The sequence below is a fragment of the Typopeltis vanoorti genome, chromosome 14, assembly GCF_054136105.1.
Source record: "Typopeltis vanoorti isolate ZY-2024b chromosome 14, IOZ_Tvanoo_1.0, whole genome shotgun sequence".
NCBI lineage: Eukaryota > Metazoa > Arthropoda > Arachnida > Uropygi > Thelyphonidae > Typopeltis > Typopeltis vanoorti.
Genome location: NC_143562.1, coordinates 112809957 through 112837475, shown reverse-complemented (window position 1 = coordinate 112837475; position 27519 = coordinate 112809957). Strand labels below are relative to the sequence as shown.

The window sequence follows — 27519 nt, the reverse complement described above, 5'->3', positions numbered from 1 at the left end:
TTAAATTTTACATATATCTCAGATTTAAGTAAGAACATTTGTAATTCACTCTCTTTCAAGACACATTTATGAGACACTATTATATTTCCTTCTAAATCTATCAGCAACAGTTCAAAGAAATGTCTCTTAGCACACACATTAAAATCTTCTCATTCAATTCTTTAGTTAGTAGACATAAAGTTTTCACCTTATCAATTTGCTGGATATTCTACTTTACCACTTCAATTCTTTCGTCAGATAACTACCTTATATGATCGCTTTTCTTCACACTTCCTTGGGATTTTCTATGCGATTTCCCTCTATACTTCAACTGGAATTATTCTGTAGTTTTCCACTATCAGGATCTGCTGGGCTTTTATTTCCGACTGGTAAGTTCTCTTGGTCATTCAGTCGTAACTTCCACGAACAAAGGAAACCCACATGGTGGCTCCATACCAGCCAGACTTCCGTGGCACAGGAATGCAGCAGCAGGAAAAACTCTAAAAGCCCCGCTCGTAGCGTTACATCCCCTTTTTAAACACCACACAGCTTCTCTCTTTCGTCATCGATGTGTACATCATGCTCTCACTATGTCACGTGGCACTTAGCGCCTCTCGCGGAATCCTTGCGTAACTCTCATTGCGTTACGGTGGAAGGGCGGAGGACAGCACCATGCTACATTTTTTTTTCTATTTATTCCCGCATATTCTCCCGGGGGGGGGGGGGGGTCTTGAGTGTGTAATCCATCAAAGAAAATTTTTGTGAATTGGAGACATCAGGTTTTGCCTATTTCCTTATCATTATAGGGAAAGGATGTCTCAAATTCCTTCCATGTAAGTGCCTCGCCACCATCTTCCATTTTTCTTTTTCTCAGGGGATAGGCATTTGCCTTAGGGCCCACCTTACTATTATATCGTGGTCGGAGGTTATACTTGGATTGAGAGGGAATTATCCCCTCGCTCTCACCTTGATTCTCTTGCCCAGCGATTTTGGTTGGGGTACCTCTTACTAAGTTTTCCTTCTTGTTGTACCTTCTGAATCCATAGTACCTGTTAGGGGTATCACTTTCGATATAACCGTTCCCTTCCTCCCTGATCCTCTCTCCCTCCTTTCTTCCTTTTCTGAGTCTCTGCCCTGACTTGTAACCTTTCCTAGAAAATCCCTTCGGTCTCCCCCACATACTTTCCGCAGAGTCCCCCTGACAGACTAATCTTTCCAATCACTTTTTGTAGAGCTTGTCTGTCAGAGTGAACTACCCATGTCCTTGTCTTACCTGAGACTTCCTTGATCCTGTAAGTAACAGGGGATAGTTTCTCCTGAATTATAAATGGTCCCAAGGCACTCTTACCAAATTTTCCACCCTTCTTTCCTACTGAGCCGTGTTCCATAAGGACGAGGTTGCCAGGTTTCAGATCTTTATATTCTCTTACCTTATTAGCATAATTCCTGCCTCTCTGGGAGCATGTGCCCTGGTCATCATATCATACGCAACCTTGTCGTCGTTCACAAGGTCCCTCAAATACAGGTCGATATCGGGAAACCCAGAGTTCACAAGGGTATTCCTGAAATTGCTGGGAAAGGATGGCTCAAACTCATATAAAATCACTGCCGGGGCCTCCCTTATGGCTGTATGAAGAGCGGTTCGGCATGCTCCAGGAGGGCATCCCAGTTTGTGACATGCTTATCTGCCAACTTGGAAAGTGTAAGCTTCAAGGTCCTGTTCAGTTTTTCGCACATGCCATTCCCTTCAGGTGGTAAGGTGAGGTGAATAGCTTCCTCACCTTCAATAATTTGCACAATTGCAGCATCAATTCAGCCTTGAAATTAGATCCCTGATCAGTTAGGAGAGTCTGTGGGATCCCATATCTTGAGATGATTAGTCTAAAAAATTGATCTGCCTCAGTTTGGGCAGTTTGATCCTTTATGGCAACTGCCTCTGGATATCGTGAGAACATGTCCACGATCACCAAGATGTATCTGTTTCCATTCTTAGTGACCGGTAGAGGCCCCACGATATCCATGGCTATAGCTTGGAATGGGCGACTAGGTATCAGGGTTGATTGAAGGGGGGCCTTCCCACGTATACCTGATTTCTTTTGACACATGTGACAAGACAGCACATATGCCTCAACGTCCCTCCTCATTCCATTCCAACAATATCTACTACGTATTCTGTCCAAGGTCGAGTGTATTCCGTGATGGCCTGCAAGGCTAGCATCATGAAACGTATGGAGGATCCAAGGAACCATCCCTTTTGGTGCTACAATTTTATCCCTCCATCTCCCCATTGATTCTCGACATTAAGAGACCATCCTGGTCAAGGTGCAGGATCTGGAAAAAGGACTTCTCATCATGTGACTTTTCCCCTTTTTTGACTAGGTCATACAGAACTCCCCAATATGGATCCCCTTTCTGTCCCTCTATGATCTTATTTTTATCCCATGTTTGTTGCTCTATAGGTGTGCCTCCTTCCTTGTTCACTGTGATTGCCATATTTAGTGTATGAGTTTCCTCTCTATCTGGGCCTACTCCATCCTGATTGAAGGTGTTAAGCGACCTAGATAGATAGTCAGCCACTATGTTTCTTGAACCAGGCATGTATTTTATCTCTACATTAAATTCCTGAATTTCTAAAGCCCACCTGATGATCCTTTGATTCTTGTCCTTCATGGATGATATGAAGGACAAAGGCTTATGATCAGACCTCAAAATTACTTGCTGGCCCAGTAACATATACTTGAGCTTCCTGAGAGAAAAAATTATGGCTAGTACCTCCTTCTCAATAACAGAGTAATTGATCTCTGATGGGGATAGTCTGCGGCTGATAAACTCTATTGGCCTATATTGCTCTTCTTCCTTTTGCTCTACTACGGCAGCAATTGTATCCATAGAGGCATCTGCAGACAGATAGAATGTCTGACCCAGTTTGGGGTAGGTCAGCAGTGGAGATTTAGTTAGAGCACAATTTAGGAGTCGGTGGGCACGTTGCTGCTCCTCCTCCCCACTCAAACTTCTTTCCTTTCTTAGTTAACTTAACCAGAGGGTCCATCAAACTAGAGCATTCAGGAATGAATCTTCTATAAAAATTGACCATCCCTAAGTATCGTCTAACCTGCTTGACGGCTGATGGAACCTTTGCATTCAAAATTGCAGCCACATTCTCTTTGATAGGATGTACCCCACCCTCGTTTACTACGTGTCAAGAGTATTCTACCTCCTTTAGGAAAAACTGGCACTTTGAAATATTTAAAGAGAGCTTTGCCTCGTTTAGCCTGTCCATCGCCTCAGTTAGCAGCCGACAATGCTCCCTGATGCAGGAACAGTACACGAACAGATTGTCCTGGAAGCTCATTGATGCGTTTCTAGCACCTTGAGGGAGTCGACACATTTGATATTTTTGCCACCTCGTGGTGAATGCAAAATATTTTTTGTCCTCCTTCCTCAAGGGTATCTGAAAGTATCCAGAGTTTAAATCTAACTTTGAGAATATTTTTGCTCCTCCCAGTCTGATTAATAGGTCCTCTATTCTGCAGACCGGGAAATCTATTGGCTTGGTGATCTTATTTATCTCCCTCAAGTCCAGAATAAATCTTAGTCCTCCAACTTTTCTACTAAGATGAAAAGTTGGAAGGCTTCTACTAATTTCATAGGAATAACCGAAATCTGGGCTCCAGTATCTAGGAGAAATCTGCATTGGATCCCTTGCACATATCCCTCCACTAGGGATAGAGGTGTGTGTCCTCCTACCGAAATTTTCCATAAAAGCAGTTTGCATCCTATACTCGTCTGAGCCAGACCTGGCTGATGAGTCTATGTTGGAATTCTTGAGTTGTGAGGGGGCTGCTGGGCCAGAATCCATAGGCTCTAGCTCTGAGTTGAGAACAAATGCTCAACTCCCTTAGCATTTTCTCTTTCTTTAAGGCCAGCCTCAGACACCCGTCAAGACTTTTGGCACCCTTAAATATTATGTCCCTCAATTCATCTCGCAATCCAATTTTAAATTGCTCTAAGGCTACCAATCTTAAATTATCACGCTCGTCAAATTTTAATGTCCTTCCCAAGTCCGAAATGGACAATCTGTTGAAGTAACTAGATACATCCTCATTTCCTCCCTGAATGCATTTGTATATTTCTGATATTATCTTATGGACCCCACGATTCATGGTGAACCTATCAATGAGAATTTTCCTAAATTCCTGATAGTCATGCGTTTCCCTTAGGCGGGACTAAGAACGCATGAACTCTAATGCCTTCCCTTGCAAATTGTTCCGGATCAAAATTAGTAGATGAAGCTCTGACCATCCGCCTACCCTCCTCAGATTTTCTACGTAGTCAAAAAACGTGAAAGGATCATCCCACTGCTCTCCCAAGAATTTCGGGAATACCTGCTGTGGATTCACCGTTCTCAAAAACTTGGTGTCATCCGTACTAGTGCTAGAACTGAGTGCCATAATAATGATTTACCAGTCACAAATTTCTTAGATTTATGTCCAAATTTTCAAAGTTCACTCTTGCCTGTCTAGACCTACAACTTGCTCACTTAATTTAACGGTTTCTATATATATCTCTGAATTAAATTAAATCCTGCCGGCTGCACCATTTTGTTGTGTTGTATCCTATCCTTATGTGCCCTTTCTTATCTCTATTACACTACTGGCCGAATCCCTAATAAGGGTGAAGCTGTTGTTTTGTGAGACAAAGAATTGCAAATTGCGGATACCAATTTCTTTGTCTCAGCACTGGTTCTATCTCCCTTTTCAAATTCAGAGAAAATTTATTTGTATACGCTGCGCCAACCTGAATACTAGGATATACTAAAAATAGGACCAAGGAGTTAGAAACCAGTCAGCGTTCACTCTTCTCAGCTATAAATTTACAACTTGCAGTCATGACCTTATATTATACAGTTTCCCACCCTTTTGTGGTTCGTTATATCTTATGAGCAAGTGCAGTAGGATGAAGTACAGGCAAGACAACATTCACATTAAAATAAAACATTTTAATTATAGTTAGAATTCATATATTACACTGAGAAACACTTAAGTAATCATTCAACTAAATTTTATATACATCATTAACACTTGTACATACAGTTAATTATCCCCTTTCATGAATTTCTATCTTAGAAATATAAATACTAACATTTAATCACTTAGTCTCAATTTTCTACTCTAATCACTTAAATTTTACTCTTAATGCTTGTCAAATTCCATTCATAATTCTCTTTAACAGTCCTATTCAAATTTTACATATATCTCAGATTTAAGTAAGAACATTCGTAATTCATTCTCTTTCAAGACACATTTATGAGACACTATTATATTTCCTTCTAAATCTATCAGCAACAGTTCAAAGAAATGTCTCTTAGCACACACATTAAAATCTTCTCATTCAATTCTTTAGTTAGTAGACATAAAGTTTTCACCTTATCAATTTGCTGGATATTCTACTTTACCACTTCAATTCTTTCGTCAGATAACTACCTTATATGATCGCTTTTCTTCACACTTCCTTGGGATTTTCTATGCGATTTCCCTCTATACTTCAACTGGAATTATTCTGTAGTTTTCCACTATCAGGATCTGCTGGGCTTTTATTTCCGACTGGTAAGTTCTCTTGGTCATTCGGTCGTAACTTTCACGAACAAAGGAAACCCACGTGGTGGCTCCATACCAGCCGGACTTCCGTGGCACAGGAATGCAGCAGCAGGAAAAACTATAAAAGCCCCGCTCGTAGCATTACATCCCCTTTTTAAACACCGCGCAGCTTCTCTCTTTCGTCATTGATGTGTACGTCATGCTCTCACTATGTCGCGCGGCACTTAGCGCCTCTCGCAGAATCCTTTTGTAACTTTCATAGCGTTGTGGTGGAAGGGGGAAAACACCGTGCTACATAACAGATATACTAGTACATTCACCACGTGTCTCAGAAGTCGGCCATTTCACATTTATATTATTATTTTTCTCACCCAGCAAATGGTTAGCTATTTACATATCAATTCAGACTAAGCAACTATATAAAAATAATACAATGAAAATTCACAATACTAAATAAGATAAAAAAACTAATTACGATTTCTATATAAGTGCTTCTTTACTTCTGATAAATCATTATCTCAAAAGAGTGATAACAATGTTAAGTCCTCCGACTTAACAATGGTCATATGAATTAGATATATAGTGAAAGCGGTAACAGGATGCAAGAAAATCTTGAGCCAGAGCAGATCATATTGAGGGGAATTTGAGGTTTAGCAACCTGTTCATATAGTCAAAAAACAAAAGAACAGGTACCAATTTCTCTGTATCTAATACACAAAACATTTGTGTATTAGTTATTTGTTTACTCTGCTGTTTAGATCTCCAACAAGAAAAGCTTTCCTTTTATTTCATCTGCCCTCTCTAATGACTGAAAAAACTCCTCTTTTTTCATAGTGTTAAAAGTTCCTGTCTTTCAAGATGTTTAGCATTTGATATTCTTGCTATTCCTTCCTTTCCCTGATCAGTGATCCTGAATGTAACATATAGTTATTAGTTAACAGTACCTCATCTGATTTAGTTTTCTTTATTATCTGTAATGCCAGTTATGTTAGTAAAATCCTTCTGTAATTCTTCTACTGGTTCCATTTCTTTTTCATTGATACTTTTTATGTTGATAGTGCCTGTCTTCATTTCTTCAAAGGCAGAGTTTAAGTAGTATATTTTTTACTGTTATGGTTTACTGATGATAACAGGGAGTATCACTTGTGTAACTGTGACACCATAACTAGCATGCATTTTTTTTCATAATATACTATCATTTGTTTGTGGTTTAAGCCAGTACACAACTGTGTTGTGTACTGGCTTAAACCACATTGTTAGTCCTTTGTCATGTATTCAGATGCATACCTAACAGTGGGTTGTACCATGAGAAGGTGAGGCTAAAAGAGAAGAGCTAAAAATCAAGCATTTTTTTTTAACTCTTCATATTCCTGGAGGTCTGAAGTGGCTTGAAAAAGTTCCATATCTGGTCTGGGGAAGGGTTTCCATATTATGCAAAAAAAAAAAAAAAAAAAAACATACAATATATATATATATATATATGATGATCAGCTTTTACTCGGTTGTTATACATTTGAAAAAAATATAGATTTAATGACTATAAGACCGAGATAACATATAAATATTTTAATGATAAATACTACTAGTTTCGGCATATAGCAGCCTTCTTCAGGTATTTATAAAGGAAAAGAATGCTAATAAACATTGAATTATTTAAACAAACTGGAAATTATAGGTACAAATTGCCTCACATAATCGATACATAAAAATGTTGTATTTTTTCAAGTTGTTCCAACTGGCGTGCCATTGTTTGTTGCAATTGTGCGTGCAGGTTCACGTGAATGCCAATATTGAATAACTGCAGCATGGCTATCTGGGATGTTATAACTTAAATTGTTGTTTAAGTGGACCGGGTTCAGTAAGATGTCCCTTGATTCTACGATTTTCCTTTCAAACTCATCATCACAGCGAAAGATATTTTCTGATCTATTCCAGCAGACAGAGTGGCTTCATTGGTCATCATTAGGATTATTTGAAAAAAGAACATGACTGGATAACGCAGTTGCATGAGTTCTTTTGTAAGAGATGTCTCTCTTATGCTCTTCTATTCGTTGTTCAATAGATTTGTTAGTTTGACCAAAGTATGGGATATTGCAATCGCACCACAATTTATATACTCCAGGGTACTTAAGGTTGTGATGAGTAGGTTTTGGATGGCTGATTAGAGAACGGATTTTTGGAAGTGTGGTGAAGAAGGTCCTGATATTATATTTTTTAAGGACTTTAGCTATTTTCTTAGAGACTGTGCTAATGTATGGAATGGAGATGCTACCATTAAAATTAATAGTCTCTGTTGTGCACTGCCTAGGAGGATTCAGAAGAAATTTCTTGATTGTTTTTTCAGAGTATCCATTTTGTTTAAAAATAAGAGTGAGGTGATTCATTTCTTTTTGTAGTTCATCTTGTTTATTTAAGAGAGAACGTGCTCTGTGTCCTAAGGTAGATATAATTCCAAGTTTTTGTGGTGGAAAATGATGAGAAAGATTATGCAGATATCTATTGGTATGCGTAGGTTTTCTGTACATAGAGATTTTTAATCTTTCAGAGCATCGTGTAAGCATAACATCCAAGAAAGGTAAGGAGTTATTATTTTCTAGATCAGCAGTAAATTTTATATTAGGATGTTGGATGTTTAGATGACGAAGAAAATCTGTGAGAGATGTGTGCCCGTGATTCCAAATAATGAATATATCATCAACATATCTTTTCCAAACTTTTGGTTTAAATGAGAAGGAAGATATGGCTTTCTTTTCAAAATCTTCAAACCATTTACAAACAAAAACAAGGCCTGGCAATGGGCAACCCTTTGTCCCCAGTGCTAGCTAACATCTTCCTTGAAGATTTTGAAAAGAATAGAAGAGCATAAGAAAGACATCTCTTACAAAAGATCTCATGCAACTGCGTTATCCAGTCATGTTCTTTTTTCAAATAATCCTAATGATGACCAACGAAGCCACTCTGTCTGCTGGAATAGATCAGAAAATATCTTTCGCTATGATGATGAGTTTGAAAGGAAAATCGTAGAATCAAGGGAAATCCTACTGAACCCGGTCCACTTAAACAACAATTTAAGTTATAACATCCCAGATAGCCATGCTGCAGTTATTCAATATTGGCGTTCACGTGAACCTGCACGCACAATTGCGACAAACAATGGCACGCCAGTTGGAACAACTTGAAAAAATACGTTTTTATGTATCGATTATGTGAGGCAATTTGCACCTGTAATTTCCAGTTTGTTTAAATAATTCAATGTTTATTAGTATTCTTTTCCTTTATAAATAACTGAAGAAGGCTGCTATATGCCAAAACTAGTAGCATTTATCATTAAAATCTTTATATGCTATCTCGGTCTTATAGTCATTAAATCTATATTTTTTTCAAATATATATATATATATATATATATATATATATATATATATTTAAATTGATAAAAAATTTAAGGGGGAGAAGCTTGCCCACCCACAGTGCAAAATGTACTTTTGGTTTGCAAATAGCCTTTCATGGGTATGAGCAACTAAAAATAAATAAATAAATAAAAATTCTGCATGCACTTTGTGGGGATTGCCTTTCAGTTATATATCATATGTTTGCTAGAGATCCACAGATGCCATGTGGTCACTCCAATGCTTGGTGACGTGCCACACCATGCCTCATCATGTAGTCCTGTTGTATGCTTTTCTGGAGGCTTCAACTCTCTGAAAACCAGTTACTCAACACACACACCATCCATCTACCTCTTCCTCTTTTTCCAGGAACTTTACCTGCTATTACTCTTCTGAGAAGTCTTCCTTCCATCCTTTCAATGTGTCCAAAATGTTTAAACTTTCTTCTGTCAGTATCCTCGAGGAGCCTTAAAGTTCTACTGATCTTTTCTAACACCAATTCATTTGTACATCTTTCGGTATATGATATCCTCAACAGCCTTTGTAACACCACATCTCAAAAGCAGCTATTCTTTCCTTATCTGACTTCTTTAGGTTCCAAGTCTCACATCCATAAGTTGCTGTTGGAAAAACAACTGCATCCAAAATCCTCATCTTTGTTCCCATGGAGATAGATCCATCCTTCCAGATTTTAGAGAAGTCTGGTGTTGTTTTAGCCAATTCTTCACATTGATAATGGATCCCAGTTATTAATGTGAAGAACTGACTTCCTCAATTCTTTCTCTATTAAGGTACACTTGTTTCTCATGAGCTTCCCTGTTGGTATTTCCTTTGAGAACCATAATCTTTGTCTTGCTAGGATTGAGTTGAAGTCCTCTGTTATTACTGATCTTGTTGACTTTATGAGCCTCTGCTATATAGCAAACAGTATGTTGAAATCACTCCCTATGACCAGTTATCAAAAAAAAAATAAAAAAAATGCAAAACTCTTTGGTTTCAGTCTTATTCCAGTGTGAAATTCACTATTGCAAAGTTCACTGTAATAAAAGTTGTCTATACTATTAAATATGAAATATTTTTAAATTCAAGGTTAATTATTCAATATTATACAAACTATTAAATGCACTTGTATAAATCCTTATTTCTCAAACTTATCTTTTCAGATCTTAAATCAACCTCTTGCTCCTCAGACACTTCAGCTCTTATATCAGCTCTTACAGCAAATCAAGATGCTCCATCAGCTACAGCAGCAACAAATAATCCATTCCCAGCCTTTAGGAAAGAGTGGTCCTGTTGGCCCGACCACTCCTTCACCCCTCCAGTTGAATGTTCAGATTACTCAGACAAAACAACGCATTGTCAATTTACAAAACCAAATTGCTGCTCAGCAAGCCTTGTTTTTGAAACAGCAGGTGAGCCTGTGTTAATTTATTTAAATTAAGGGGATATTAAATCCCACATTATTTCAATACCAAATAAGAAGAGTTTCATGCCGAATATAGTAAACTATAAAAGTTTCGGCAGATTGTAGCATAAGCTAAAGCACATAGTTCAACACTAGGGCAACTCGTAGCAAAGGTGGGTAAAGTTCTGATCACTATTCTTAGTATTTTCCATAATGTAAAACACATCTCCTAGATGTATGATGTTATACATTATGGATCTAAATATGGTATTTAAATTAAATACCATATTTAGATTATGGTATTTAAGAAATACCAAATAATATCAGACATCTTCAAGAAATCAGCCTTTAAAAGCATACCTGCAATTTTTAGCACTCCATCCATAAAACCTCCAATCAAAAGTGTAAAGCACTGCAGAAAGCCTAAGAGTCCGCATAAAATAGCTTCAGCTGTCTGCTGTTATTGCTGTTCTGGAACCCAATGTAGCATGCTGCTAGCAAATTAATTCTTGCAAACAGGGAATCTTAAATTAGCAATGCCGTGTTGAATGTACATTTTCCTGTTTCTTTTCTGTATCGCAGTAAGTTTGTAATCTAAGGAAATTTAATGACTAACAAAGCTTTATTTTTAAAAATATATATTTTTAATTTTAAAAAAAAATTGAAGAAATTGAGTCAAAGATAAGATGATATTAATATTTTATGTAAATTAATATTTTAATTTACAGAGAAAGAAAAAAAAAAGTATGTAATTACAAATAACTCAGTCACTAATGAGTTCCTTTTTGTTCTATAGAACTGAGTTTGTGGATCAATGATGCAAAGAATATGTTATAAGAGCTTTTCAGCTGAAAATAAGTTAGCTGGTCTCACACAGAAGTGACAGTGGGTGTCATTCAGCAAAACCAACCAGATACATGCATTTGATAGATATGCAAGTCTAGATAGGATTAAGCTGTCATGTCATATTATTAACTTGGCCTTTACAGGCCATTTTTGATCTTCCCCTTAACATAGTAAGAAGGGGGGATGAATCTATGTATAAAAATTCCTTTTGTATACGTGTTTATGGAAGAGCTTACAATTATAAATGATTGTATGATGTAGAGAGTAACCTTGTGAGCTTTCTGTATTATTAAACAAACATCATAATGCCAATGATATTTTGTTAATTAATATTTACTTAAATGGCAGATATGTATTGCCACTTAAACCTATCAATCAAATCTGTCAAGTATTACCCTATTTTGGTTAACAAGGCTGGCCATTTGAAAAGTGTATTGCTAGCCGATGTCCATCCACTGCTGGATAGTCCTCTTCCCCCCTCCCCCCCTCCAACTTTCCAATTCTGTCTTTAGCCAATGTCCACCATCTCAAATCTTTGTAAATCATCCCTCCATCTTGTTCTTGGCATCCACTCCATGCTTAATTTTGTCTACCTTTTGAATCATCCACTTGCTCCTCAGACACTTCAGCTCTTACAGCAAATCAAGATGCTCCATCAGCTACAGCAGCAACAAATAATCCATTCCCAGCCTTTAGGAAAGAGTGGTCCTGTTGGCCCATCCACTCCTTCACCCCTCCAGTTGAATGTTCAGATTACTCAGACAAAACAATGCATTGTCAATTTACAAAACCAAATTGCTGCTCAGCAAGCCTTGTGTTTGAAACAAGGACCATATTAGTCGAATGTCTTCATTCTACTAATATGGTCAGTCTAGCTACATTTACATGCTTTAAATTACTTCACAATATCCTCTACTCTAGTCATTTCTCTAATTCCATTCCTTTTTTGTTATTCTTCTCTCCACAGTCCTTGTCCATATGTGGCTCCACGGAGCCCCACATAACCTATCTTCCTGTTTTTTTTTTGTTTTGTTTTTTTTTAGCCATTGCCCATACTCACGTCCATAGGTAATTAAATAAGTAGTTTTCTTTTTAAACACACAGGCAAATCTCCTAACAGATAACCTTTATACAACCAAAATGCTTTGTTTCCTTGTGTGAGTCTTCTATTTATTTCTTTACCTTGTTTTTCTTTAAAAACTAATTGACCAAGCTAAATATAGTCCTCTACAATTTCAGTAGGATTGATTAGCTACCATTTTAGTTCAGTTTGATCTGAATTTATCATTTTTGTTTGTTATATTAATATTCAAACCTTTTTTCCTGCTTTCTCTGTCAAAATCGCTTAACATTTTGCGCTTATTTTTTTTTCTAAGAGAACAAAGTCATCTGTAAAACATAAGTGATTGAGATTTTTTATATTGATGTTAATTCTATAGTTTTCCAATTACACATCCTTAAAGGCATTCTTCTGTAACAGAAAACAGTTTGGATGATATATAGGATCACCTTGCCTTACTCCTCTCTTAATGCTAAATTCCTTTCCCTGACAATCTTACTTTATACTGGCTGTTGTGTTCTGATATACTTTGTTAGGATGGCTTTAAGATGTTTTATGTTGTTTATTATTTTTGATTGAATAAAGGACCAAAGACTTTTCAAAATCTACAAACACTAAATATGCTAGAAGATAACATTAATTTGCTTTATCTATTACTTGGTTAATTGTGTAGATATGATCTGTTGTAGAGAATCTTGCTCTGAAGCCTGCTTGTTCATATAGCTGTGCATTATCCAATAATCTTATTTAATTTAATATTATTATTATTATTACATAACATCTCCAGGGAGTCCGAAGACTCATCAAGGAAGGGCACCCACTCTACAACTCTCCTTCTCCACCACTCTGCCAATCCACCAGCCGTAACTATTTCATTATCCACACCAATGCCATCAATGGTCGACTACCACCACTAGTATTTTTACAAACAAACAACCATGCCCAGGGCGGGATTCGAACCTGCAGCCTTTTGGCTGGAGAGCGGATATGCTAACTACTTAGCCAACCAGGCCGGCATATAATGGATATAAACTTATACGGTTGTGATAGTAAACTGATTGGCCTATAATTATTGATATAATCTCTGCTGTGCTTTTTTATATAATAAGATAATCAGTGATTTATGCCATTGCAGTAGAATTTATTCTGCAGTTGAAATGTCATTGAACATATCCAGTATGAACTTACAAAACTGTGAACCTCCTGATATTATGTATTCTGCTAATATACCATCTTCTACAGAATTTTATTATTTTTTGACTTGAGGACTTTCTATAACTCTTCTATTATGATTGGCGATTCATATCAGCCTCATCTAAATTTAGTAAAGAAGTTTTATTATTTTCCTGTGTATAGATCCCTATAAAAATCACTGCATATTTCCATTTTTCTTTCTCTTTTTGCATTTTACTTCAGTTGGTTAAATCTCATTAAATTCAGATTATCCCAGCATGAAGTTTACAGAGCCAGCAGATCAATTACTGCATTGAAGAATTTGAAGAAAATTGAAGAAGAGGAAGTAATTCCTGAAAGAGAAAAAATCAACAAGAAATGGATAACTCAGGAAACCCTAAAATTGGTACAAGAGAACTGAAACTTAAGAGAGAATTCAGAGACAGCAGATGAGTTATACTCAAAAATGCAATGAAGTACAGAAAGCAGCAAGATTTGATAAAGCCAAATGGTTGGAGGACCAGTGCAAAGAAATTGAACAGTACTATGGAGAACACAAAACTAGAGAGGTCTACAAACTTATAAGAAATGTCAATAGGAAGTGGCAAACAAGATCAGTAGCAGTCAAAGATGAAGATGGTAAAGTATTGATGGACAAGACCAAAATCATACACAGATGGACAAGATATTGCAGCGAACTATATAAAAATCAACTGAATAATATTGCAACAGAAGTAATCGAAGAACTAAAAGCAATTTCTCTACCAGCAGAGATCTTTAAATTACATCTTGGAAGAGGAGGTGAATAAGGCTATAAAACATCTCAAGAACAACAAGAGTCCTGGAGATGACAACATAATGGGCGAGATGCTAAAATATGGGTGAGAATCAGTTGTAAAAGAAATGCATAAGCTATGTAATGAAATATGGAGATCAGGATATGCCCCCGGAGAGTGGAAAAAATCGGTCTTGGTTGTTCTTCACAAGAAAGGCAGTGCTTTTGAATGCACCAATTATAGAACTATTGCATTAATGAGTCATCTTGGCAAAGTGCTGATGAAAATACTAACAGAATGCCTGAAGGGTCATATGGAGACACATATTCCTGATGAGTAAGCCGGATTACGAAAAGATCGAAGTACAGTGCAAAAAATACTCACACCAAGACTAATAGCAGAGAACACTCAAAGAAAGAACAAAACGATATAGTGTTGTTTCGTGAACTTCCAAAAAGCGTTTGATAATATTGACCAAAATATAACATGGGCTGTCTTGGAATCCTATGGTGTGGACAATAAATTGACCTGCCTGCTGAAAGATATAAACAGCCAAGCACAAGCAAAAATCAGGATAGCAGGTGCGACTAGAGATTGGTTGGCCACTAGTCAAGGCACAAGACAATGGGACCCAATATCACCAGTCATCTTCATCACACATCTGGGAAAAATACTAGATAAGATTAAAGAAGAAGATGGAGGCATTTCAATAAATGGCATGAGAATAAACTACCTCTGCTTTGCAGATGACATCTTCCTGATTGAAGAAGATGCAGCAAGGCTGGAACAGACATTGCAAACACTATATACAGAATGAAAAAGATATGGACTAAATGTCAACTTTGAAAAAACTAAAACAATGATATTTCGACAACAGGAGTTACTGAACAGCGTTACCATAGACAGATTTCAACTGGAAAATGTGGAACACTTTACATATCTTGGATGCCACATGACACATGACTTGGACCCCAAAAAAAGAGATAAAAATTAGAATAGCCAGAGCAACAACTATTTTAAAAGCCATGGACAAAATATGGAAGAGCCGAACTATAAAGATGCAAACTAACTGCACATTGTAGAAACCTATATCTTCAGCAGCATGCTCTATGGAGGTGAGGCTTGGGTACTCCTGAGAGAATCTGAAAGGAGAATATTAGCATTTGAGAAGAAGTGCTATAGAAAGATCTTGAGAATAAGCTGGATCCAGAAAGTGAACAATGAGGAAATATACAGGCGAATACAACCAAAAGAAAACCTGATCCAGAAAATAATCAAAAGGAAACTACGTCTCTTTGGCCATATATGTAGAATGAACGATGATAGGAAAATAAAAATGCTGCTGTTTGAGATGATTGATGGAAAGAACAAAAAAGGTAGACCAAACAGAGAATGGGAGTGATGACATTGTCAAATGCTGCAGAAACTATACACAAACTGAGTCATCTTGCACAAAATAGAATGCAATGGAAGAATCATATCAAGATGGCATCAGACACCTACTGGCATTGGACCCATGGTTGTTGATGATGATGAATATGGAGTAATATACTTGTCACATAAATTATAGATTGTTATAAATTAATACTTTATCTGATGGGCATACACTTATACACACTTTTACAATTACATATATAAGGATTCCTATTTAACTTTTTTTTAATTGTCAAAACCAAGTTAAGTCACAAGCTTTAAACATTTATAGAGGTTGTTCTTTTACTTTTTAATTACATCAGGGCTAAAAATAGTAACTTTAGTTCATTTTTCCAAAGATTGATTTGGGTTTCCCTTCCTCATACACATTGGTGGATAAATGAAAAGTGACTTTTCATGGATTGTGGTAGACCATGACAACACTTTGGAAAACACTGCTTTAAGCAGAAAATAAAGGATGATGTCATCCTTTATTTTCATATAACATGTAACATTATTTGCATGTAACAATGATTGGGTCATTTGGGTTTAGGTACTTGGATATATAATGTATAGACCGGAATATAAAAATAACCCATATAACTGATTGAATTAAAAATGTTAAGTAAAATCATTAAGGAAGTCAAGAGACATCTAAAATTGAAAACATGAACAATGTCTGAATGAATATTTTAAAACAGCAGAAAGTTTTTTTTGTTTTTTTTTTTAATTTGTTGCTCTCACCCACGAAAGGTTTTTATAAACCTATAGTACATTCATAATGTGGGTAGGTTAAGGATTTTTTCCTGTTTTTATTAATTTTATATATATATTACCAGTTCCAGAAATCCCCCTAGAGCAAGCATGAACTTTTTCAAGCCACTTCAGACCTCCAGTGAGTGGGATGGTGGTCTTACATTAGGTGAAGTTCATCTCATCTAAAGACATTCACATACAGCTGTACCAAATTTGGCAAACCCACAGCATGTTGGTTGGAGAGTGGGTATGGTAACCACTAGGCAAACTAGGCTGGAAATTGGGAATATATAATACGCATGTTCATTGTTAAACTATATTTGGTCACTCAATTAGATAATTTAAACTGAAATATATTGATTTTTAATTGACCAGTGATTTATAAACATACAATGCCAACAAGTTTTGCCGACGGAGCTGTTCAGCTTCTTCAGGGCTTATAACGGTAAGAAAAAACTTAAAAGTTTTCTCTTGCCATTGTAAGCTCTCCATGCATAACATTACATGCATGAAGCATGTTGTATTAGTCACTGTTGTGTGAGCACGTTCTGTAGTTATGAGCGAAATGAAATTCTGACAAACTGAGCGATCTGATTAAGGTTTTCCATATGTCAGCCTGGTTTCTGTTAAGATTTTCTCCAGAACAGAGGACTACTATGGCTTCCTTGAAGTTTCTACAACGGAAGTCTTCTTCTAGATAAGGCATCGAGCTCTTATCGGCTTCAATAGGAGCTCGATGATTGTCATCACGAAATGATGGGCTAGACCTGAATTGTCTGTTCTGTTGTTATTAACAACTGAACAGACATGCTTCTCGATGTCTGTCCTACATAGTTTAGGCCACAAGAGCATGGGATGTTGTACACTCCAGCGTGTTTGAAGAAATCATTGATGTCTTTTGGTGATCTTAAAACGTGGCGGACAGTTTTTACAGGTTCGAACGCAACTCTGATGTTGAAAGGCCTAAGAAGGTTTGCGATCTTTTTCGACACTGTACCTACATAAGGAATGACTATGGAAGATCTGTATTTAGTGGTGGTAGGTTGTTGTTGTGGGGGATTGCTATAAAGAATCCTATTGATTAAATTCTTTGGATAGCCATTGTTTATTTTAATGTGTCTGATATTTGAGTAAGTTCATTATAGAGTTCTTTTTCTTCTGAGATGATGTTGGTGGCTCTATTTTTGAGCATATGTATTATGCTGAGCTTCTGGAAAATATGGTGAGTTGATTTGAAATGAAGGTAGTGTCCTGTGTGCGTGTGTGTGTGTTGGTTTGCGGTAGACTGTTAGTTTGATTTCTCCATCTGCTAGTTTCTTTATTAGGGTGTCCATAAATGGTAGTTGATTATCTTTTTCCAGTTCCAAAGTGAATTGTATTTTTTGATGGAAAGTCCAATAGAGCTGTTTTTGTGTCCCTCCAAATTATGAAGACATCATCTACATACCTCCACCATACCATTTGTTACAAACACATTATTTGTAACAAATCTCATCTATGTGGGAGAATAACTATAAGCCTAGAAAGTGACTAAATGGAAAAAGAGGATCATTTTAAGTGTGTCCATCTTCATGAGTCACTCCATGGTTCATTCAAAATAGGAAATTTTGAATTAAGTTTTGTTGGAAATTATTAATTATAAGCTTACTTAATGTATTTGCTTCCACACAATTTTGTAATTGTGAGGAAGCTTAAGCTTATACAGTTGGGGGAAGGGGATCAGTTTTTAGTTCTCACTATATACCAAAGTATTAGTTTTGCACATGCAGTAAAAGTTTTTGCCTATATGATCTATACTTCTGACTTCCTAATTTACACTCACATGTAGACCTACACTTTTCACTGTGTAGGCATTCGGAACCGAAATCTTATGGAATAGGTTGATTACTCCTTATTCTTGAAGGTATCCTATGACTGTAGCCTGTGTGTTCACTGGGCAGGTTTGCCTGCTTGCAGGATGAAAAACCCCAGATAAACTGTGGGGGGGGGGGGGACCCTGCTGCCCATCCCCAAGACCAGCTAACTTGGCTGTGGCTGAGGAAGATCCTAGAGCTCCTCACGTCGGCGATGAGAATCAAACCTAGGACACTCCTTCTCCAGGCATATGGTTGCAAAGTGCATAGTCACTGGGCTAACCGTGCGGACACTATTGTCTTATAGTTTCTAAATCATATTACATACACCTATAATTTTTATTAAGTGAGAATTATAAAGAAATTTTTCACCAGCAGTTGTCTAATTGGTAATTAACTACATTCATTTTTTTTTTATTTTGCATGAGAGTTTTTTGTGAAACGTCGCAAAGTGTTATATAATTGTTTTTTTTTTGCTTTTTATTTTGCAGCAACAACTACAGCATCAAGCTGTCCAGCATCCTTCCATCCATACTCTCCAGCCATCTTCTGCCGAACTATTTAAACCTAACCTGGACACAATGTCTGGATTGCACACAGACTTTCGGGATTTGTCACTGAAAGAATCTCCTTCTCAAATTCATTCTCGCCTTAATCAGTGGAAACTACCTTCTTTTGAGAAAGATGATGGACCAAGTGTAAACAGTTCATCTGCAAATCAGAACACTAACAATAATGGTGCACCAACTGATTTTAGCCGTGCCCCTGGATCCCTTTCTAAACTATCAACTTCAAATTCCCCTTCATCTATTTCCAACCCCTCTTCCAGCCTTCACCCATTGCTGAGTCAAGGAGACAGTGCTTGGTCTAGTCTGTCACGTCCTCAAAGTGATTCTGGAGGATGGCCAGATACTGCAACTCCTACTTCTGGTGTGAATGATACTGCAACAAGTAGTACTAATAGTACAGGCACTTCAAGTTCATCTGTAGCTACTCTTCCAACATCGATTGGCAATAGTGTGGTTGTTACCTCTGAAAATAAAGAATCATCTTCCTCTCCCACTACAACAGGTCCTACAAGTTCTTCCCATTCTACGTATAATCTCAGTGATCTGGTCCCAGAATTTGAGCCTGGAAAACCTTGGAAAGGGACATCTCAGTTAAAAAACGTGGAGGACGATCCCCATATTACACCTGGAAGTGTTGCACGATCTCCTCTTTCATTAAACACTATTAAGGATACAGATCTATTTAACTGGACTTCAAAAACTAGCCCAGCTACAACCAGCAGTAATGACAGTTTAGTGTCTTCCCTAGCATCTTTAACATCAAGCACGTGGGTCTTCACACCACCAACTTCGGCTGTACATAACAGGTACTTCAGTTGTTGTTATTGTTATTATTATTTCTTTAAGAACACATTCAATCATTTCTCTTCTCCAAATATTATCAAAGACAGATACCAGGTCTCCTGTCTTACTTTGAATGCTATAAATACATCATTAATGCCTTCATAGACCAGGATATGCATGTCTCCATATCCAGCCTGTTATGATAAGTCATTTGTGGAGATTTGTACCCATGATGGTTCATTGACTGTCACATAACATATATGTGATAGATATAATTGCTATGTTAGATCATTCTCTTTGTCCTAAGAAAAATTAACAAAATTATATTCTCTATAAATTTACATTGGTAAATAATTTATATTATTTTATATATCTAAATTCTTATTAAATACAAAAATAACTATATGGTCATTCTAAGACTCATACATTGGTTGAAAAACAAACCCTCACAGTTAAATCAAATTCGGAGGGATAATATCAAATATCATACTAAAAAAATTATAGCATTCATTGCTATATTCATTTGACAATATGGGAACTTCCTTTACAGCATTTATTTCATCACTGTCCTCTTTTATCTTTATTTTATTTATTTATTTTTTTATTTCTACACACTCATTCTCTCTTATCTCAGATTCCTTAATCACAATAAAAGAAGTTAAAGATCTTGCTTTATTATACTTGCGTATATATTCTTCAAGCAAGTTTCACAAAACTTTCCTTCATTTGCAGAAGTAGGCATGAAGATAATTGCTCTGATAATAGGAGTACATTTAATTGAGCGATTTGAAAGGTGCTTCCAAGAAAACGAACTTCACTGCAAATTCCATCTTGCTTCATGGAGCACATGCCAGTTGACCACACAGCATTCTCACCGATATAGGAATGCTTCATACATTGTTGTGCCCTTCAGTGTTAACTCACAGTTCCTCCTTGGAGACTAGATAAAGATGCATATAAAACTTGTCCAAGATCATAGGATTTGACTCAACAGATTTTCCTCCTTTCTTATAGTTTCTAAACTATAAGAAAGGAGGAAAATAAACTATAAGAAAGGAGGAGAAAAAGGATGGCCAGATACTGCAACTCACCTGCACATATTGTGATTATTGCATTTTGTAATACCAAATTCCAGATTGACATCTTTACAGTTTATAAGGGGGAGTATGGCCAATCTAAGGTGGTATGGGCACTTAAACAGAATGGGAGAGGAAAGGTTAGAAAAATGGGTAGACTCAATAAAAGTCCAAGATCTAGGTGAATTGATTTGGTCAGAAAGTGCCTTAGAAGACTGAAATGTTAACAACAATATTGCAGTACTGACAAGTAATAGACTAATTTGGATTACAATGTTGATAGGAAGTTAGTAATAATGTAAATTTAATCGTAGTACTGTCAGTGTAGCCATACACCCCTTGAGCATACATATCAGAAACTTGATGTTGTAGTATGAGGGTAAAAGAAAGACTGGTGCAGTAAGTTATTGACCATGTTTTCCCCTTTGTGCCTGGACATGGGTTTAAATTCTCATTCTGGGTGGCTATTTGTGTACTTTTATTGCATTTGCAATCTTTATCTTGACCCTAAACTAAGGCTAGGGTAAACAGTACTCACTTGTAGCATAGTTCAAGTTCTTGTGGTGGAGATTTAATAAGAAGTTAACTCTCTTACACAAAATAAGTGTAGAGAGTGGAAGTTAGTGTGCTTCACACACTAACTTCCACCCCTCTATAAAGTTGTTTTTTGTATAGAATTATGCCATAAGCAATTAAAACTGAATTTTGTATTGTTGGTAATGGTGTGTTCATATTGCCAGTTTGCCTGTTTTTTTAGGATGAAAAACTTATAATTATACAATACCATCTGAGATTTCAAAAGGGAAAAAACATGTTAACTTCATATGAGACAGGCTGGCTGACTTCTTATTGAAAAGTTCTTATAAAGATTCTTTGTATCTTGGATGGAATTTGGATTCAGATTGTTTCAAACTAAAAACCTTCATCAGTGCAGCCTAGTTTTCATTGCTACTCATACCAATCAATTTTTTTAATTAAAACCTAATTATTGGTTTCAATTCAGTGTTCACAAGAGATTAGTATGCTTTCATGGCTTGATCAACCTGGACATCAGGCCAATAGAACTTCAGCTGGTGAACATCACTTATTCCTGTTCTTTACACTGAAAGACAGGAATTGACATCAGCAGCTATCATAGCAGTATGCATTTAAAATGAGATCATTCCACATGACCAGGTGTTTTTGGAAGAAATGCCATACATGTCTGACTGCTGTATGCCCTTTGTATTGCATATAAAATAATATAAGCTTTAGATATTGCTATTGCCAATATGGCATGTGCCATTAAACATGCTTCAACTCTGGTATCTCTATTTTCCTTCATGCATTTTGTTTTTGTGCAGGTACAAGTTTAGTGAAATCTTCCGCACAAACTTTCCCTCATATGTCGGTAGCTCTTTTTAATACAGAGAGCAGAATACCCTGATTTTATACCTCATCATCATCATCAAATTCCTGCCATGTACCCTCAAGGGGTGTACAGGATATGATAGTACTACATGAAAAAAATTACATCATTACTAACTTCTTATCTACAATTTTCCTCCAAATCAGTCTGTTACTTGTCAAGAATCCAACATTATCAGATCTTATATTTCTATCGTCTAAGGCACTTTGTACCATATCAATCCATATATAAAGAACTTGACAATGTCAAGTTCTTTCCTAATATCCTCGTTTTTAATATGATATTGCCATCGATGCCATCTGTTCACACCTATAATCTTTCTCAGAACTCTCATATCTGCAGTCTCTAGTCTTTGGTCAAGTGTTTTACTTCTGACCCAGCTATCAGATCCATAAGTTAAAACTGGTTTGAACACTGTCTTGTATACAGCAAATTTAGTGTTCCGACTAATTTCTCTCTTATTCCATATGAATTTATTCAATTGACTTCCCACCATACCAGCTTTGCTGATTCTGTTGTCTATTTCTATATTTAATTTACCATCTTCACTAAAAAATCGTGCCTAAGTAGCTGAAATGTTTTACTTGTCAGCATTTTCTCCATTCTCAACACAGTTGACATTTTATGATTCTGCCTATTTTTATTGCTGACCTTCATACCATATTTATTACAACAGTTATTCAATTTAGTCAGAGAATATTGCAGACTTGTAGCGGGTTTATTTAGAAGAACAACATCATCCGCATAAAGCAAAGAGCTGAGATTAACATCTCCAATTTTGATATCATGTTTAATACCACTTTCCTTCATAATGTGATCCATATAGATAATGAATAACAGGGGATAATGTACATCCTTGTCTCACACCAGATTTAACATTTAACCATCTTCCTGTACTTCCTTCAATTCTAACTGCTGACTTACAACTCAAATACAGACTAAGTATTGCTTGATATAATGCCCCATTGACACCATATAACTGTAGCGTATTGAATAGCTTCTCTCTTGGCACCTTGTCATATGCCTTTTCCAAATCAACAAAACTTAAATACAGATATTTGTTATATTCCCATGCTTTCTCGACTGTTTGTCGTAAAGTGAAGATCTGATCCTGACAGCCTCTATTTGGCCTTATTCCAGCTTGTTCTTCACGAAGCTTTTCTTCCACAATTCTTCTCAACCGTTTCTCAAGTATACTTGCATAGATCTTGCCAGGAACACCCAGTAGGGAAATACCTCTGTAATTCTCACATTCAGTTTTATTTCCCTTTTTATATATGGGTACTATGAGAGCTCTACTCCAATCATCGGGAATTCGTCCCTCTGTCCAGGCTTTCTGAACTATGCAGTGCAGCCACTGTAAGACTCTTATACCACCATACTTCAGCATTTCTGGTCGAATATCATCTACTCCTGCTGCCTTTCCACATTTTAAGCCTTTGATGGCTTTTTCTACTTCAAGTATGGATATATATTCCTGACTGCATGCCTGGTCAGTGTTTTTTACCACTGTGCTGTCACCACTGCTTGTTTCATTTAGCAGTTTTTCAAAGTAATTACTCCATACTTCAAGGATTTCTTTTTCTCCTGTTTTCATGTCACCTTTATCATCTCTAACTCCTTTTACAGCACTCTTTCCTCCATTCCTAAGCTTCTTCAACAACCTCCAGAATATTTTGCCACCTTCTTGATATTTATTTTCTATATTCTTGCCAAAGTCCTCCTGTGACTTTTGTTTAGCTAGTTTTACACACTGAACTATTGATGTGTTTTCTTCTTTTCCTTCACTGCCTCTTTAACTTCCTGTGTCCACCATGGAGTTCTAATTTTTCTATCCTTGCAAACAACTTCACCACATGCCTCTCTAGCTGAATCAGTCAGGGCTTTCTTCAAGGCTTGCCACTGAATCTCCAAGGTTTGATTCCTGTTCTCAAACTGTTTCATTTTTTCTTCAATAATCTTTGTGTATTTTAGTGTACAGTTCAAATCTGAGAGCTGCTCAACTTTTATTTGCTTTAAAACTTTCTTACATGCTATTCTTTTCAATATGAAATTCAATTTTATCCTGCTCAAGACTAAATAGTGATCACTTCCAATTTCAAATCCTCTGTACACCCTGGTGTCCTGCACCAGGGAGAAAACATCACTATCAACAATAACATAGTCAATGAGACTTTTCTTATTCCTTGCCTCTTCTCTCCATGTGAATTTGTGCACATTTTTATGTTGGAACATGGTGTTAGTAATAACCAGTCGATGTCTTGAGCAGAAATCCATCAGATATTTGCCATTATTATTAGCTTTGCTCTTTTCTCCAAATTTTCCGAAAATATTTTTGTATATTTGACAATCATTTCCTACTCTGCTATTTAGATCCCCAACAAGGACCAACTTTTCCTTTTTCATTGTGTTAGTTACCTTTTCTAAAGCCTCACAAAATTCCTCCAATTCTACCTTAGTAGAACCTTCTGTGGGACCATAGGCACAAATAAGTCTCATTGTCCCGTTCCCCATTCTCATATTTGCCCACATTACTCTACTTGAGACTGACTGCCATTCAAGAAGATTAGCCTCGTATTTTGTGTTGTATACTATGGCTACTTCTTCTTCTTTTCCTTGATTGTCTTTGCCTGAATATAACATTTTGTATTTATTGCTCAGGAAGATTTCACCAGTTTTTGTCTTTTTTGTTTCAGTCACCCTTATTATGTTGATTTGGTACTTATCTAATTCCTCAGCTAGCTCCATTTCTCTGCCATTCAGTCTTATGTTGATAGTACCGATCTTTAATGCTGGTGATGTTGAGTTGGGGTGTGTTTTCAGATTTGTTCCAGTAGTTGACTTTTCGTTGTTCGCCCTGCTTCCCTGGCGAAAACAACGGGGGCCTTGTTTAACCAGGCGACACCCCAGCTGGCATGAAATTTTATCATGTTGTGCCATCATTTTTTATTTTGGTTTAACCAATTAGAATACAATTTGGTCGGCTAAATCCCAAATTGCCAGCCCATCCTCATTCGTTCAGTATCCAAGTAGATACCTAACAGGGTGTACGAGAAGGTGAGGATTGGACATTAGTTCAGAAGCGTTGGTCGGTTCTCCGCATTCCGTTAAAGGCTATGTGGAGGTCTCCTCTCATTTATACAGCTTTGACCATTAAGCATCCCGATTTTATACCTGTATACAGATATTCCAGAATCGGTGTCTAGTGGGATCTGTAGCTGTTTTTCACCCACTAAGCATAATATCTAATTATATCCTGCAAGAATGTACCAGCTACTGCTGAACTGCATGCTAATAGGGCTTGCATCAAATTACATAATGGTGAAATGCTATCAAAGGTGCATTATATGCCATTTCTCTAAGTTCTTTGTAAAAGCTTGGTATACTCCCTTCCCCTCCACATTGGGATCATTGGAAATTGAGAACAATGACTGCAGGTTCTGCAATTTAGTCAGCTTTTTCTTTATGACACCTGCTGAACAGTGGGGAAAAAAAAGCCTACATTTTTGGTATTAGATTTGTTAACATATCTTCAGTTGGAAACCCTTGGAAAAAGTTTTCAGCTGAATCCTCATCTTTCAAACCAAAAAGAATCATTGATATGGTATGAGATATTGAGGCTTAGGTATATTTGATTACCTTAAGTATGTAATTCAGTGGATGAATAAATTATTCAAAAGCATTCTTTACCTTTATTCCTTAAAACACTTGATTAATAAAGAATCAAATCATAGTGTAATTTGCATAGAATTGTAGCAGTAATATTTTTATGTAGGAACTCTATTCCTTTAAGCTCTAATTAGAAAATGTAATCAGTCAATTAAACTCATAAATTTGCTTTATTATTAGCTAATGAAAGTTTCTTACCACTTAAAAAAATACATATATATTTTTTTTAATAAATTTGAATAAGATAGTACTGTAAAAAATTGATACTTTGGTTTGTGTATCACTAACCACTTAATCACCATATAAGAATTCCTCCATTGTTGCTGCCTGTCATCTGTAAATTCCATATAACTACAACTTATCCTAATTTTGGACATACTGGCCAATTTATTTATTTTTAATGCATTTTACTCTCATATTCAGTTGATTAAACATCAGAGGTCTGCTCTTGCAGAACATGAGATTAGCAGCAAGCCACCAGAGCCTTACATTTGTAATTCAAAGTCACTATTAAAAATCATCTCCAAATTTGAATTCCACTTCAAAAAGAGTGCTGAGGTCTCCTACGTTGTCTAAACCTAAACGGAAAATTATTGAGCTGCTATCTATACTCTCTCTCTTTATAAATTACAATAGTGTAGTAGTTCCTTTATAATGCAAACCGTATAGATTGTATATGCCTATTTACAGTGGAGTGAACATCCAGTTGTGGTACTATCCTTTTATCTTTTTTTCATCTTTTTGTATTTTCTTCCTATATTCCTTACTCTGCTTCTCCTGGGTCTTTTTTTTGTTCTCCTGTATTTGAATACTTTGCATTGCTTAGAACACCGATTTGAACACTTAGCACTGCAAAGTGTTCGACTATTTGAACCCTTGGCACTGCAAAGTGTTCAAATAGGACTTACTCAGACTGTCATGACTCTGTCATCAATGCTCAAAGAGCATTAAAATTGCAAAAACAAAACATGCAAATATGCTTACTGTGTGGGAGGTCATCAAGCCAGTGCATGCAAAAGGTAAAAGGATGAGACCGAGATTAAGAAAAGATCAAGGCAGAGCAGAACATTATGTATCAGGAAGCAAAGATAGTGGGAGAAGAGGGGGAAAGCAGTGTAAGGGGACACTAAAACAACCCTATATACCACCTGTGTGTGTGGTGGAGAGGACCTCTCAGTCATGGTACTGGTCCTTTTTATTCTTTCTCTTTTTCTTTGTTCTATATCTCCTTAATCTTTAATATCCTGTCTTCAAGACCACCATCACTGGGATCCAATGCCATGTTTTCCATGTAGTATGACTTGTGGACATCAGGAAAGGGAGATCCTGGTAATTTTAAACCATCCTTTCACCCCTGCTTCAGCAAGATGGGTAGTCCTACATGGCCTGGCCAGGATCAGTCATCTAGTGAACTTGCCTGCAAGGGTCAACAGTAAGTCTCTTACCCCATGGTCCAAGGATACGGCCCAAGGCTTGTTGTGGTGCTGAGATAGCATCTGTGGTAACTCGAATGATCCACTTCCAAGCACATTTATTGCTTGCTGGATAGTGGGCATCCATGTGTGGCTCCATTTTGTGTGGGAAGCTCTGGCACTGAATTAAAAAAAACTCCCTTGAGCACGAATTCCTCATCCTCAAATTTTTCAGTGGTTCTCGCAAGATCCCATTGAAGAACTGATATACCATAGATACATCATTTGATAACAGAAGTAAGAAACAAAAGACATATGACACCAACATAATTATACCAGTGTTTCTCAACATCCCT

At 36.7% G+C, this 27519-nt stretch overlaps 1 protein-coding gene across 6 annotated transcripts in view; it reads left to right on the top strand.

Moving 5' to 3' along the window:
* Positions 1-27519, top strand: part of LOC150099843 (protein Gawky-like) — a 580239-nt gene that overhangs the window by 505454 nt on the left and 47266 nt on the right. For all 6 annotated transcript variants that reach the window (XM_090404074.1, XM_090404072.1, XM_090404073.1 and 3 more), the window contains 2 exons: positions 10128-10376; positions 18738-19621. In XM_090404074.1, the coding sequence (XP_090260200.1) occupies positions 10128-10376; positions 18738-19621 (1133 nt within the window). The remainder of the gene's footprint in view (positions 1-10127; positions 10377-18737; positions 19622-27519) is intronic.